Here is a 15,000-nt window from a genome sequence, read left to right as displayed (position 1 = left end):
GTGTGTGTTGGTGTTGGTTGGTGTTGGTGTGTGTGTGTTTGTGTGTGTGTTTGTGTTGGTGTGTATGTGTTGGTGTTGGTTGGTGTTGGTGTGTGTGTGTGTTGGTGTGTGTGTTTGTGTGTGTGGGTTGGTGTGTGTGTGTGTGTGTGTGTGTGTGTGTGTGTGTGTGTGTGTGTGCTGGTGTTGGTGTTCAAGTGGTGTGTGGGGGGGGGTTGGTGTGTGTGTGTGTGTAGGGGGTGGGGGTTTGGTGTGTTTGTGTGTGTGTGTGTGTGTGTGTGTGTGTGTGTGTGTGTGTATGTGTGTGTGTGCGCGTGTGTGTGTGTGTGTGTGTGTGTGTGTGTCTGTTGGTGTGTGTGTGTGTGTGTGTGTGTGCGTGTTGGTCACGGGGTTTGTGTGTGTGTGTGTGTGTGTGTGTGTGTGTGTGTTGCAATTCATTTTGCTGTGCTTTATACATGAAAAAATATAGCATTCCTTTGATCTATTGGTCAGCTCCAGTTTTAATCATTGCGACGAATCCGTGACTAGCGTAGCCATGATTTTGATTTTAACGATATTTCTAGTCACACAAAAGTTTGGATTACATTACACATTCACTGTAGTCCTGTGTGTATCTCTGTTGATGGGCGAGTTACTGTACATTTACTGCGCGATGAATGTGTATCTATTCAATTGATCCGATGTAACGTATCGTAGGATGTTTTTTTTGTTGTTGTTTTGTTTTGTTTTGTTTTGTTTTTTGTTTTGTTTATTTTTTTTTATATCATAGGATGTTAATATGAAACATTTTTCTTTTAGTGTAGTTATTTAATATGTAAAATAAAATAAAAATTGCCTTTGGACACTGAGGATAATATATGCGAATCATATTCATTAACGCATCTTTTCGTCAACATGTAAAACAATAATGACAATTCTATGTGTCATTATATACGTGTCTGATACTGGTACCATAAACCCTAAACTCCATAATTCTAGATGACACTGAAGTTTTTCGGTTTTATGTGTGAGTAATATAGGAAGGAGTCTTACTTTACTCATTATAATTATGTTCTTCGGTTCACAGCGACGACGATAATGACAATGCTGAACAAGAAATTGTATTGACAGCACACTAGGAATACAATGCAATGCAATATAATACGATACAATACAATGCAATGCAGTACAATACGATACAGCATGAGGCGAAACTGCGAAAATAAAATCAACAGCTTATATCAAGGCAGAACATGATCTGAAAGCCAAATATCCAACAGCTTCTTGATTAGATAGCAAAGGCGATTATATTTAGCAATGCAGGTGATATGTTCATCTTTTTTTTCTTTTGTTTGTTTGTTTGTTTTGTTTAATTAACGCGTTTTGGTTTTTTTAATTAACGCCATGGCTACTGACAATGTCCAATCTTGTCAGTATGAGGAAAACGTCAAGTTTCTCTCTAATTGCGCATATATTGACAAGGACTGCGTGTCTGTCTGTGTACTATTTGTACTCTTGTATGCAGATGACACCATTTTACTTTCGGAGACGAAAGAAGGATTACAACAGTCCCTCAATGTTTTTTTCACAAATATTGTTTAAAATGGAAACTAGTGGTCAATGTAAAGAAAACTAAAGTGATGATATTTAATTCTACAAACAAGCTAAAGCCTGTTTTTAAGTTTGGTGATGCATGTTTGGATGTTGTCGATTCTTTTGAATATCTTGGTATCGAATTTAGTAGAAACGGAACTTTTTACAAAACTAAAAAAAAATATATTTATGGACAGGCTCAAAAAGCTACGTTTTCGTTACTTCAGTCAGTCAGAAATCAAGATTTACCTTTACATACCGTTCTAGACATGTACCAGTCTATGATTGTTCCTGTTTTGTTGAATGGTGCAGAAATATGAGATTATGAAAATGTAGATATACTTGAAAAATTAGAATTGAAATTTTTGAAACGCTTGTTCAAACTGAACAGGAATACCATGACCCAAATTGTTTATGGAGAAACTGGTATTTATCCAATTAGTGTGTTAGTGAAAATGAGATTAGTTCGATTTTGGACCAGCTTAGTGATATCAAACACAGAAAAATATTCTGGGAAAATATATTTGATTGTACTTGATTTCTATCGAAATGGTATTTATTTTTCAAAATGGATGAGTTATATCAGACAAATTCTAATAGAAACAGGGTATGACTATGTTTGGGATGCTCAATTCTTCTTAGAGAGGGAATCTTTCTGCAAGAATGTCAACATTGCTTTGAGAGATAGTTTTCAAAATCTATGGAGACATGCTCTAGAGGCCAGTAGTAAATGTTTGTTTTATCGAAATTTCAAAAGTGGATATGGTAGAGAAAAATATGTAAGTCAAATGCCTGATAATTACGTTATCAGGTTCTTCAGATTTCGAAGTAGTAATCATAAGCTGGAAATAGAAACAGGTAGACACAAAGGCATACCACGAGAGTTAAGGCTTTGTAAGGTTTGTAACAGTTACGAAATAGATATGTTCCTAAAAAAAATATGTCCAACAAAATCGGTTTTTAATTTTTGTAATATTCTCAAAGGAGACAAAAAAGTCATTTTAGCTGTATGTAAGACAATTAGATTTGTAAATGTTGCTTAGCTACACTTTTGGAGCTGAAAGACTTTTGTGTTTTCTCAACTTTTATGTGACATTGTTGTGTATCTGGAAATGTTTGTTCTGGACATGAAAACATTATTTTGCAGTAATCCTCCATACTCCAATAGGGGTGAAAGGATAATTAAAACTTGAAACTTGTGTGTCCAGGTCTGGTTCCAGAACAGACGCGCCAAGTGGCGCAAGACCGAGAAGACTTGGGGCAAGAGCAGCATCATGGCGGAGTACGGCCTGTACGGCGCAATGGTACGACACGCCCTGCCCCTCCCCGACACCATCATCAAGTCTGCAGAGAACGGCATCGAGAACTCCGCGGCTCCTTGGCTACTGGGTAAGGACGGTTCCAGTTTCAGTTAGTTCAGTTTCTCAAGGAGGCGTCACTGCGTTCGGACAAATCCATACACGCTACACCACATCAGCTGGGCAGATGCCTTGACAGCAGCATAAACCAACGCGCTTTGCCAGGCCTTGAGAGCATGCATATTTGTGTACATATCGGAGTGGATTTCTTTTTGCATAATTTTGCCAGAGGACAACACTCTCGTTGCCATGGGTTCTTATTCAGTGCGCCAAGTGCGTGTTGCACACGGGACCTCAGTTTATCGTCTCATCCGAAAGACTTAGACGCTTAATTTGATTTTCCAGTCAAACTTGGGAGAAAGAGCGAGAGCAGGATTTGAACACACACCCTCACGGACTCTCTGTATTGGCAGCTGAGCGTCTTATATACTAAGGACAGCGGAGCGAGCGGTGGTAGGAAGATGGCAGAATGGTTCAGACACTCATCTGCCTACACAGAGTCCGTGAGGGTCTGGGTTCGATTCCCTCGCGCTCGCCCTTTCTTCCATGTTTGACTCGTGACTGAAAAAATTCAAACTGAGCGTCTAGTCATTCGGACAAGACGATAAACCGAGGTCTCGTATGCATGTAGCACGTACTTGGCACACTGAGAAAGAACCCACTGCAACAAAAGTGGAGTGATGGCCTAGAGGTAACGCGTCCGCCTAGGAAGCGAGAGATTCTGAGCGCGCTGGTTCGAATCACGGCACAGCCCCTGAAATTTTCTCCCCCTCCACTAGACCTTGAGTGGTGGTCTGGACGCTAGTCATTCGGATGAGACGATAAACCGAGGTCCCGTGTGCAGCATGCACTTAGCGCACGTAAAAGAACCCACGGCAACAAAAGGGTTGTTCCTGGCAAAATTCTGTTGAAAAATCCACATCAATAGGAAAAACAAATAAAACTGCACACAGGAAAAAATACAAAAAAAATGGGTGGCGCTGTAGTATGGCGACGCGCTCTCCCTGGGGAGAGCAGCCCGAATTTCACACAGAGAAATCTGTTGTAATAAAAAGAAATACAAATACAAATACAAAAAAGGGTTGTCCTCTGGCAATATTACCTGTCAGAGTGGATTTCTTCTGCAGAATTCTGCCCGAGGACAACCCTTTTGTTGCACTAGGTTCTTTTTCAGTGCGCCAAGGAATTTACGAGTGAGAATTAACTCACTTTCTTGTGATAGGTGACATAAGAATACAGTTATTTCGATGTCCAAGTCAGTAGCCAGTAATTTCTTCCTACAAAATTCACCTGCCATATCTTTCACTGATTGCCATTTCTCTCTGCCATTCTGATCCAGGGATGCACAAGAAATCCCTGGAGGCCTCCAAGAAGATGAGCGAACAGGAAAGCGGTGACGACATCACCAACGACGGAAAGACCACTCGCAACCGAGACGAGTTCAAGTCGGAGAGCATCGCCTCCCTTCGAGCCAAAGCGGAAGAACACAACGCGCGCGTCCTACAAGCCCTGAGCAAAGAGTCCCTCTGCGATTCCGGATATTCCACCGGCAGCATGCTTCAAGTCCATGGTCAAGGACGCCGTGACGAACATTCTGCTCTAGCTTCCCGGCTGGAAGGGCATGGGTCGGACATGGACGGGGAGTGCCGATAAACATCCTGAGCCTGGATGGATTTGTCGTGACGAACTGACCGAGGACAGAGGACAGCGACATTCTGTTGTGTTGTGTCAGTGACGATTTGAGGACATTCGTTGTGTCAGTGACAGTTTGAAGACATTCGACGATTTGTTTTCAAAAGGCCTTTTACAACCTGTCAAAAAAAAAAAAAAAAAAAAAAAAGAACATTGGAGATGTCAAGGGTTTGTGAACATTGATTGTCAAAGACCTATCATCCCAGTAAAAAAAAACAATATCGAAAATGTCACAATTTGTGATCGATAATTTTCTGTGAGATGGCTCAATTATCCACGGTTTGTGAACCCCTTTTTGTTCTAATGTATGGCACCCATCTATACCCCCAGAGTATTTTAAAATGTCAAAGGCTGTGTGAACATTAACATGATATAGCCCAAGTGTTGAGATGTGGAGGGGAGTGGGGGGGGGTGGGGGGGGTTGCTGAACGTGTAGTTTCTGAGGGTGTCGTCCCTTCAGTTTTGTCGTCATCGTCGTCGTCGTCATCAATGTTTTGTCAGTCACGTGATCCGTCAGAAAAAAATATAAAAAAATTTTTTTTTGAAAGACTCTTTGGTTTTGTGTTGGTGTCCGGTTATTATTATTATTATTATGGTCAGTCATGCTGTGTCTGGCCGCCCACCCGTTGATCTGTTGATGAGATTTGGACTCTTTCACTTGCTGACCGACCGAATGGCCGATTTGTTGGCTATTTCCGGCACATAGGTATGACCACAAATCTTGCGATGTCAGCTTTGGTTGATACGCATTCTTTTTTCTTCTCTTTTTTTTAGGGGTTGGTGGGGGCGGGGGGGGGGGTGTTGTTGTTTATTCTTTGTTTGTATTTTGTTTCTTATTTATTTTACTTTTTATTTGTTACTCGTTAATGGCCACAATGACTGCTATAAATCCTTGAAATAATGCATTGTTAACCCTGTAGTTGTAGTTCTGGTGGAACTATGAAATGAATTTTTAAAAATTGAATAAAAATCACTTTTTACAAAACAAAACAAAAGCACACACACACAACCGAGACAGAAATTGGCTAGGTCAAGTTTACTAGTTTCCATGCCTGATTGTTTCGGACACCTGCTCATTCGGATACCTGCTCAGCGTAACCAGTTAGACGGTGTGTATTTTTTGTGTTCGCGAACTCAAAACAGATTTCCATTAGAATGACATCGTACATATCAAAATGTCTGGAAAGACAAACAAACATACAGACATTTTAAACAGTTTTTGATTATATGTATCTTCTTCTCCTTCTTTTTCTTCTTGTTCTTCTTCTTCTTCTTGTTCTTCTCCTTCTTTTTTATTCTTAAAATACATTTTTGTTACTGATACTGTTTACCAACTGCGATTTTCAGCCAAATACTTTTTCCACGGTGGTAAGAAGACTTCTTTTTTTTTTTTTCTCGAACCCTACAAGCGGTGTGTACACGTGTGTGTGTGTGTGTGTGTGTGTGTGTGTGTGTGTGTGTGTGTGTGTGTGTTCGCGCAACGTACGCGTGCGTGCTTGCGTTCGTACGCGCGAGCTGTGAGTGTATGTGCCCATTTGCAGATAAAAAAATAAATAAATAAATAAAAACCGTCAGAAATATGTCAAGCCATCAAACTGAATAAAACAAACTTCAAAAGAAACAAAAGGCATTGATACACACCGTAAAAAAAGGATAATGTTAATGATAAGAGAGAGAGAGAGAGAGAGAGAGATTTCGACAATTACACTGTTCACTTGGCGTATACGACTAACATGAGTTCTGAACAGTTTGGTGTATTCACGCACGTTCTCTGTTTTTTGTTTTGTTTTGTTTTGTTTTGGTGTTTTTTTTTCGCAAGGCCTGACTAAGCGCGTTGGGTTACGCTGCTGGTCAGGCATCTGCTTGGCAGATGTGGTGTAGCGTATATGGATTTGACCGAAAGCAGTGACGCCCTCCTTGAGCTACTGATACTGATACTAACACTGATCTCTGTTTGCGTACGGCGTGAACGAAACGGCCTCTGTGAATACGGTTAATTAAATTCAATTAACTTTTTGATTTGACTGACGTGTAATGCTGGCACTCACTCACTCACTCACTCACTCACGTGAAATGCACACCCCTTCCCCTCACCCTTCCCCCTCCCGCCCACTTCTCCCTGGCCCTCTGAAGATACAAAGAAGTCTTCACTTCCATTTCACACTCTTACTGAACTGATACGGCGCCACGAAGTTTTTGTTTAACTGTATGCCAACCGTAATACTGCACACAATGGAGTGTCTGTAGAATGTTTCTTTGTTTGTTTGTTTTTTGTTGCTTTGTTTTTTGTTTGTTTGTTTTTTGTTTTCTGATTTTTTTTGATTTTTTTTTTTTAAACTGGGTGAAACCTGAATTTGCACTTCACATACTTTTCTGCTGTTCGTTTTTACGGTGAATTTTTTTGTTTGTTACGTTTTATTGCGTAAGGTGTACATATATTATTTGGATTGTGTATGCCGTGGGTGTACCGACGTACGTGTGTGTGTGTGTGTGTGTGTGTGGTATGCCTGTGTTTGTCGTATGGCTGTGTGTGAATGTGAATGTATGCGCGCGCGTGTGTGTGTGTGACTGAGAGAGAGGAACACTTTGAGACTTTAACTCTTTACTGTCATTAGCTTAACAGTCCATGTGACGGGGGTTGAGGGAGGTTACAGTGTCTTTTTCTTCAATCATCATTAAAAAAAAAAAAAAAAAAAATGCAGACATCATTACGAGGACTATAAAAATAAAGAAGAAAAACGACAAATTATTCACTGCAAAAGCAACATCATCAGATTGACCATCCGAATGCCAACTCCCTCTCTGCATTTATTTTTCATTCGAAGCAATTATTTAGAAAACCATTATCATTCGCACATACTTTATATTAACAGCCGTTTTCATCATTAACATTATTTTATTTTTTATTATATTTATTATTTTATTTTCTCTTTGTGGCAAAGAGTGTGAGAGAGGGAGAGAGACGGAGCCAATATTTGATCAACAAAACAGCTTGCAGGCAAAGCTGGCGTGCGTGGTTGTGAATTTTTAATGATCGAGGAAAAGAAGCGTGCAGGATCACTTGTTGAAACAGCAGCTAATGTGTGGTCACCCACAGTCTAAGGGAGTTAATCGGTAACTGAAATGAGTTGTGTTCCACAGTTATCTTTCTTGTTGCTCGACGTCAGTTCAGTTTCTTCCCCCTCCCATCTCTCTCTCTCTCTCTCTCTCTCTCTCTCTCTCTCTCTCTCCGCACACACACACACACACACACACACACACACACACACATACACACACACAGATTGTGCGTGGTCTACTTTTTCCTGCCGCCCGACTATTCGAAGGGCTGTCAGTTTATGTGTGCGTGCCGGTGTGTGTGTGTGTATTTGTGTGTGTGTGTGTGTGTGTGTGTGTGTGTGTGTGTGCTGATCAACATTACCTTTGAATATTTCAACCTGAGGGCCGCGGAATGGCACGTACAAAAAATAAAGGCACATGCCAAAGTATTCATTTCATGGGCACAGATCAGGGAAAACCCCGTGACAGTGGTTAGTGAGAGTGAGTCATGCAATAGTGAGTTTGAGGAAATTTCGAAGTATCGGAAAACTTGGACATTTTTATTTCTTGTTTTGATTTCCTCTTTGCCCTGCTGTGACATGATGATGATGACGATGATGATAATGACAATGAAGATTCATGATGATGGTGATGATGTTCATTGTTGTTCTCATTAATCACTCTTGATTTTCTCCCATTACGTCATCAGTGTCGAAAAGCTGTCATCTTCGTTTCGAAATAACTGTACGATTTGTTTATTTATCAATGCATCGTTATCTATTTCTTGTTTTGTTTGTGTCTTGTTGTTGTTGTTTTTTTTTAATGAAGCTCTCTCTTTGTACTCATGATAATATGCATAGTGTTGACAGTGAGAATGTAGGATGACAACAACGGAATAAGAATCTTGTCATGGCAATGTACCGCACAACATCCAAACGCGTGCATAAACACAAGGCCATGATAAACCTAAATCTAATCATCACCCTCACCGGTATCCAAGGGCATTGATTCATTTGTCCATTCTAGTTTTGACATGCATTCACACTGTGGACATTCGATATTTTATAGAGGTTGAATCTGTCAAAAAACAACCCCCACCCCCACCCCCACCCACAAAAAAAAAAAAAAAAAAAAAAAAAAAATATATATATATATATATATATATATATATATATATATATATATATACTTTGATTCTTCATTTCATTTCACACTTTCCGCGATATCAGAGGAGAGAGGGGAGGGGGGATCCATCCAGAAAGAGAGAGACAGAACAGACAGACAGACAGAAAGAGAGATTATGGAAACCCACCTAACAGGCAGAGAGAGACGGACGGACAGACAGGCAAAGATTGTCAGTTAACCGATCTGTTTTTTGTGGGGGGGGGGGGGGGGGGTTGTGGGTTGTTGTTGTTGTTTTTGTTTGTTTTTTTTGGGGGGGGGTCGGGGGGGGGGGGGGGTTGTTTGTTTGTTTTTTGTTTGTTTTTGTTTTGTTTTGTTTTGTTTTTGTTTTGTTTTTTGCTCTTTTTATTTTGTTTTGTTTTGTTGTTTGTTGTTGTTGTTGTTTTGTTTTGTTTTGTTTTTTTGGGGGGATTTTGTGTTTATTATTATTATTATTATTATTATTATTATTCTGTAATTTTATGCCATATTGTTCATCACCTATACGATCATATCATGTTCTGTCATCATCAGAACGGCGTCACAACTTTTGATATATTACGTATGTAGCTTGTACTCTTTGTGTATGACTCTGTGTGTGTGTGTGTGTGTGTGTGTGTGTGTGTGTGTGTGTGTGTGTGTGTGTGTGTGTGTGTGTTGTGTTGTGTTGTGTTTTGTGTGCGTGTGTGGATGGGGGAGAACAGAGAGACGAGACAGGGGGAGACAGACTGGCAGACAGAGAGAGAGACGAGAGAGAGAGAGAGACGTGGAGGGTAGAGGGAGGGAGTTCTAACAAATACCTGTATGCCAGGAAAAAAAATGGACCCACTGCTTTGTTACACATTTACTTTATTGTGTGCCAGTCTGTGAAATTTTGTTGTTTTCTTCTTATTATTTTTCTCCTTTTTTTTTTCCTTGATAAAGGATGAGTATGTGTGAACATTTGTCACACTTTCATAACTGTGTACAATTTCTATTTCTGTGTTTTCAATGGCGGTTGTTTTGTTATGTTTTGTTCCTTCGAATGTGGACCGAAATTGTACTTGTCTTCAATTTGAAAAAAAAGAAAAAAAAGAATGTATTGGATACATTAACTTTTGTTCTGAGAATATGTATCATTTCTTTTCTCTTTCTCAGTTTTCTGTGTATACAAACCTCTCTCTCTCTTTCTTTCCCTATGTGTGTGTGTATGTGTGTGTGTCTGTGTGTGTGCGTGCGTGCGTGCGTGCGTGTGTGTGTGTGTGTGTGTGTCTGTGTGTTCTTCTCCCATTTCTTGACAGGCACACTCACACACACACACAAAAGCACACACACACACACACACACACACACACACACACACACACGTACAGACCCATGCATGCGTACACACATACACACACATCCTCAGTTGCGTGTATATGTGTGTGTGTAAGTGTGCATGTATGAGCGCGCGCGCGCGTGCGTGTGTGTGTGTGTGTGTGTGTGTGTGACGCACGGCACACAGTTCAGTACACAACACAGCGCAAGACAGAACTGTGAATACAAACCAGTACGGCACCGTGACAACACAAGACCACTGTACAGCACTGACATACCACATGGCTCGTTTGAAAAAAACACCAAACAAACAAACAAAAAAACAAAACAATTGAGTCAGTTCAGTTGTTGTTGTTTTTCCACAGTGCAGCATGAAACAAAACGAAACGCACTACATTTATAGATGGTATTGGTATAATCGCACGAGTTTGTTTTTGTTTTTTTTCCCTGTCACACATCCAACCCTCTGGAAAGTTCAGTACATCACTGCGTTCAGACAAACCCATATACGCTACACTACATCTGTTGAAGTACAAAAAGAAAAAAAAATGAAGAAGATAAAAACAGAAAAAGAAAATTATTAGCAGGTTCCACCGAGATTTGAACTCGGATCGCTGGATTCAGAGTCCAGAGTGCTAACCATTACACCATGGAACCGCTCTGGAAATCGAGAAGGACAAGATGATGATGTTGATGATGATAATGATGACGATGATGATGATGATAATCATTAGAAGAAGGAGGAAACACAGACGGATAAAGATGGGAGGAGGAATTTTGTTTACTGTTCCGTCACACATACTGGTGACTGATGACGCCGCAGCTGTAGAGTTATTTTTCACATTTGAATGTTTAACATTCAACAATAGATGGATAAAAAGGTACTGAGGAGCGTGGGTGAGGGAAGAAGACAAAAATGACTGCAGGATTCTTCAAAGACAAAAAACTAAAGTTTATTTAAAAAAAAAAAAAAAAAAAAAAAAAAAAAAACCTTTTGGGGGGTAGTTGAATCCTCTTTGTTTTTACACGACGTTTTGGACCATAGGCCCGTTGTCAAGTGAAGAGACGAGGACAGTGTGAATGAGGAAAGGGTGATGACATCTCCCTTTCCTCACATAGGCTTTCCAATTCACACTGTCCTCTTCTCTTCACTTGACAACGGGCCTATGGTCCGAAACGTCGTGTAAAAACAAAGAGGATTCAACTACCACCCAAAAGGTTTGTTATAAACTTTAGTTTTTTGTTGTGGGTGAGGGGTTGTGTGATACGCCGGTTAATTGGGGGAAACAGGGAAATGGACGATATAGAGCGGTGAGGGGAGGAACGATAATCCATTGCGTAAACATGCAAAATATTAATCTCGATGACACCCAAAGAGGAACTTCATCACACACGCATATTCTTTTCCGCCGTGTAGTACTGATGTCACAAATACTCGCTTAATTATGCGAATGTTTGCACACTGCAGTGAGTGTTCGCGAACACACACACACACACACACACACACACACACACACACAGGATATAATTTGGAAAAGGGAACTAACACGTGTTAAACAGTTGAAACACTTATAAGAGTTGTTTCCCTTACACAACAAGCACAGCAGCATCAGTATCAGAAGCTCAAGGAGGCGTCACTGCGTTCGGTCAAATCCATATACGCTACACCACATCTGCTGAGCAGGTACCTAACCAGCAGCGTAACCCAACGCGCTTAGTCAGGCCTTGAGAAGAAAAAAAGATAATAATGATAATAATAACAATAATAATAATAATTAACAAAGATAATAATAATTAAAAAAAAAAAAAACAATAATGATCATAAATAGGCAAATAAACGAAACGAAACGAAAGTTTATTCAATAAGGCCATGGCCCCATTTGAAGGGGTGATTACATATTTTGTAAGAATAGATTTGCATAAGAATATAATCTTACAACGTGTATGCTCAAAGCTCTGTTCTCCGAACCAATCATGAAACTCCGTCGTTTTAATGACTTATAGATAAATATGGCAAGATTCGAAAAAACGTTATCATTTGTAGAAGACAGAAGTAATACTAACCGAAAATTACTTGGTCTGCTATAATATATCAACGGAATATATATTTGTCTCAAGTCATCTAATACAGGACAACTTGACTTGACATAATACGAAATGGACTTCATCTTCTTTTGCAGATCTACATAACGGACATACCATATCGTTTACAGTGCTGGGCTTGTGTCTTTTACTGTGTACGTTGATATCAGATACACCAAACCGAAACCTTGTTAAAGCACATCTGATGACTCGGTTAATATTTTTTTTGCTAAATATGGTTCTGTGAAATGTTTCCTTTTAAACAATCTGAACAAAGAAAATCTTTCACTATTCTGTACTATTTTCCATGCCATAATACAGTCAACCATACGCTGTTTAAAGCAAACAAGAAAATCACAGCTCTCCTGACACATGGGTACACTTACACACTCGCGCACGCACACAAACATACAGACCATCCCCCCTCCCCAGCCCACCACCCCCAACCCCAGCACCACCACCCATACCCCGATAGATGTAGCGGACCGCTCGTTGTTGTTGCGTTACCAGCAAGTCTGTCAGATCGCCCATTTCCCTTAACACCTGCATGTCCTGGGCAGTATGACCATGTAAGTTTTTGAATCTGAGAGTTGCGCATTGCCTCATGTCACTCTGGGTTTCCCATTCCACTTTCAGTTTTCTGTATGAGGTTCATTGAGTCCGTTAGAGTCATGGCATGTTGATTTCCAGGCATATGGATAGATGCCAGCCACTGGAGAGCATGTGTCACAGCTTCAACTTCCATCGTTAGGCCGGCTGGAGGTTGTGACTTTGTAGGCAGCATTCTCTTCCCTAATTGTTTTTTCCATTTTGTTTCGCAGTGAATCCCCAACCGGACTGGTCTTTGGCCGTGACTGAGCCATCTGTGTATACGATAATGTCCTCTTCTTTACTGTTTTCTTCTATGAGTAGCTTCACTTCTGCATCAGTTTTGCCCTCTGGCCATTCCCGACAATGTCTTCCTGGAGTGGGTGAAATGCCTGTGCTGAACAGACCAGCCGGCAGAGGACAGTTGCAGAAAGGATCAGTCGTCAGTTCCGATGAGACGATAAACCGAGGTCCCGTGTGCAGCACGCACTTGGCGCACTGCCGAAAAAAGAACCAATGGCAACGAGAGTGTCGCCCTATGGTAACATTTTTGTAGAAGAATTCCACTCGGACAGGCTCGAGATCCTTTGTACCATACACAGACATGAAGCAGAAGGTGAACACTTATGTTACGTCGATCTTTGGCAAGAGGAGTGGAACACCCAGACGGACAACAAGCTATTCCAGATCCGTCCAGATCTAAAAGAGACCCTCCCTTCCGGGGTGAAGAACAGAAAGGAAGAGTCTGTGCTGTGCAGACTGCATGCGGGGCACACTTCTTCTTTTTTTCTTTTTTTCTCATTCTTACTTGTTGAAGGGGGAAGAGGCCCCTCGATTTATTCCCTGTGATGAGCCTCTCACCGTGAAACACGTGCTCCTCAGTTGACTGTTGGGATCTGCATGACGTTAGACACAGACATTACACGGCGGTTTCTTTGAAGACCTTGTTTCGTGATGTCCCTCCGTGGGCGCTGATGGACTTCTTGAAAGAAGTGAACATTTTAAATCAGATTTGAAGGTTTTAAACTATGGAAGTTTTTTAAACTTTGAGTGGAAAGTTTAAAGTGGTGACTCGTTTTAATTGTTTGTTTTTTACCCTTGTAGTAGGTATTAACGTGGCGAGAGCCTTGAGATGGCCTTAGTGGTCGGCGAGGCTCTAAGCACCATAATTTCATTTAATTTTATTTCACTCGGACAGGCACACAGATATATATCTATGCAGTGCACCGTCAAGGTCTGACCATAGACACTAATATATATGGCCTAAGCGCGTTGAGTTATGCTGCTGATCAGGCATCTGCTTAGCAGATGTGGTGTAGCGTATGTGGATTTGTCCGAACGCAGTGACACCTCATTCAGAAACTGCCCGCCAATGGTCTTGCTGAAAATGATGTAAGGGATACAATTCATTTGAAATTATCGAATGTTGACATTGTGTATTAGCTCCCCTACTTGAGGATGCGCAATGAAAAAGGGTGCTGAAAAGAAAAAAATGAATATTTTTTTTATTTACGACGAGCTCGTCTTTCAGACGAAAATGTGTGTGTGTGTGTGTGTGTGTGTGTGTGTGTGTGTGTGTGTGTGTGTGTGTCCAGTGAGTGTATACATGCGATTGTCACTGCATGTGTGTGACCTCTATGATGATGTGATTTAACAGTATTCCTAACCCTATGTGAGGAGAGGAATGAGTGTTGGAAAGAAATAGTATGTTGTTTGTATGGTTTCATTGGTCATTTTAAATATGCGATATATTTTACTCTACAGTCTAAAACATGTTTTTATATTTGAAAAGTATTTAGAGTCTGATGCTTTTATCTTACATTTGCACCCATGTGTATGTTAACATTAATAATTACCGCTTTTCTGCTGCCCATCTCTTTCCCCACTCCACTTCGCCTCCCTCCCCCCCACCCACCCCCACCGCCTTCCCCACCCCCCTCCCCACCGCCTTCCCCACTCCCTCATCTTCCCCCCTCTCTCTCTCTCCCTCCCCCACCCCCATTCACTTTAATTTATATCCCCAACCGCCCCAGTCTCCCTCCACCACCACCCACTCCTTATCTCCTTTGCCCCCCCCCCTTGCCCCCCCCTCCCCCCCCCCCTCCCCCCCCCCCCCCACACACACACACACACTCCCCATGTACATGCATTTTAATATATATTGATATGGTGGTTTTGTTTTGGGGCGCTTTGCTTCCGGCAGAGAGTGATG

At 41.1% G+C, this 15,000-nt stretch overlaps 1 protein-coding gene and 1 non-coding gene across 2 annotated transcripts in view; one reads left to right on the top strand and one right to left on the bottom strand.

Moving 5' to 3' along the window:
• LOC143296599 (visual system homeobox 2-like) overlaps positions 1-4,580 on the top strand; it is a 112,259-nt gene extending 107,679 nt beyond the window's left edge. The window contains exons 4-5 of the mRNA XM_076608626.1: positions 2,778-2,958; positions 4,267-4,580. Coding sequence (XP_076464741.1) covers positions 2,778-2,958; positions 4,267-4,580 — 495 coding nt within the window. The remainder of the gene's footprint in view (positions 1-2,777; positions 2,959-4,266) is intronic.
• A 6,123-nt stretch (positions 4,581-10,703) lies between these two features.
• Positions 10,704-10,775, bottom strand: Trnaq-cug (transfer RNA glutamine (anticodon CUG)). Its single transcript has one exon. It is a non-coding gene; the product is annotated as a tRNA-Gln (tRNA).
• Positions 10,776-15,000: the final 4,225 nt, after the last annotated feature.

Source organism: Babylonia areolata, chromosome 21 (assembly GCF_041734735.1).
Source record: "Babylonia areolata isolate BAREFJ2019XMU chromosome 21, ASM4173473v1, whole genome shotgun sequence".
Taxonomy (NCBI): Eukaryota; Metazoa; Mollusca; class Gastropoda; order Neogastropoda; family Buccinidae; genus Babylonia; species Babylonia areolata.
Note: the sequence above shows the minus strand (reverse complement) of the source record. Positions and strands in the feature narration are given on the sequence as shown.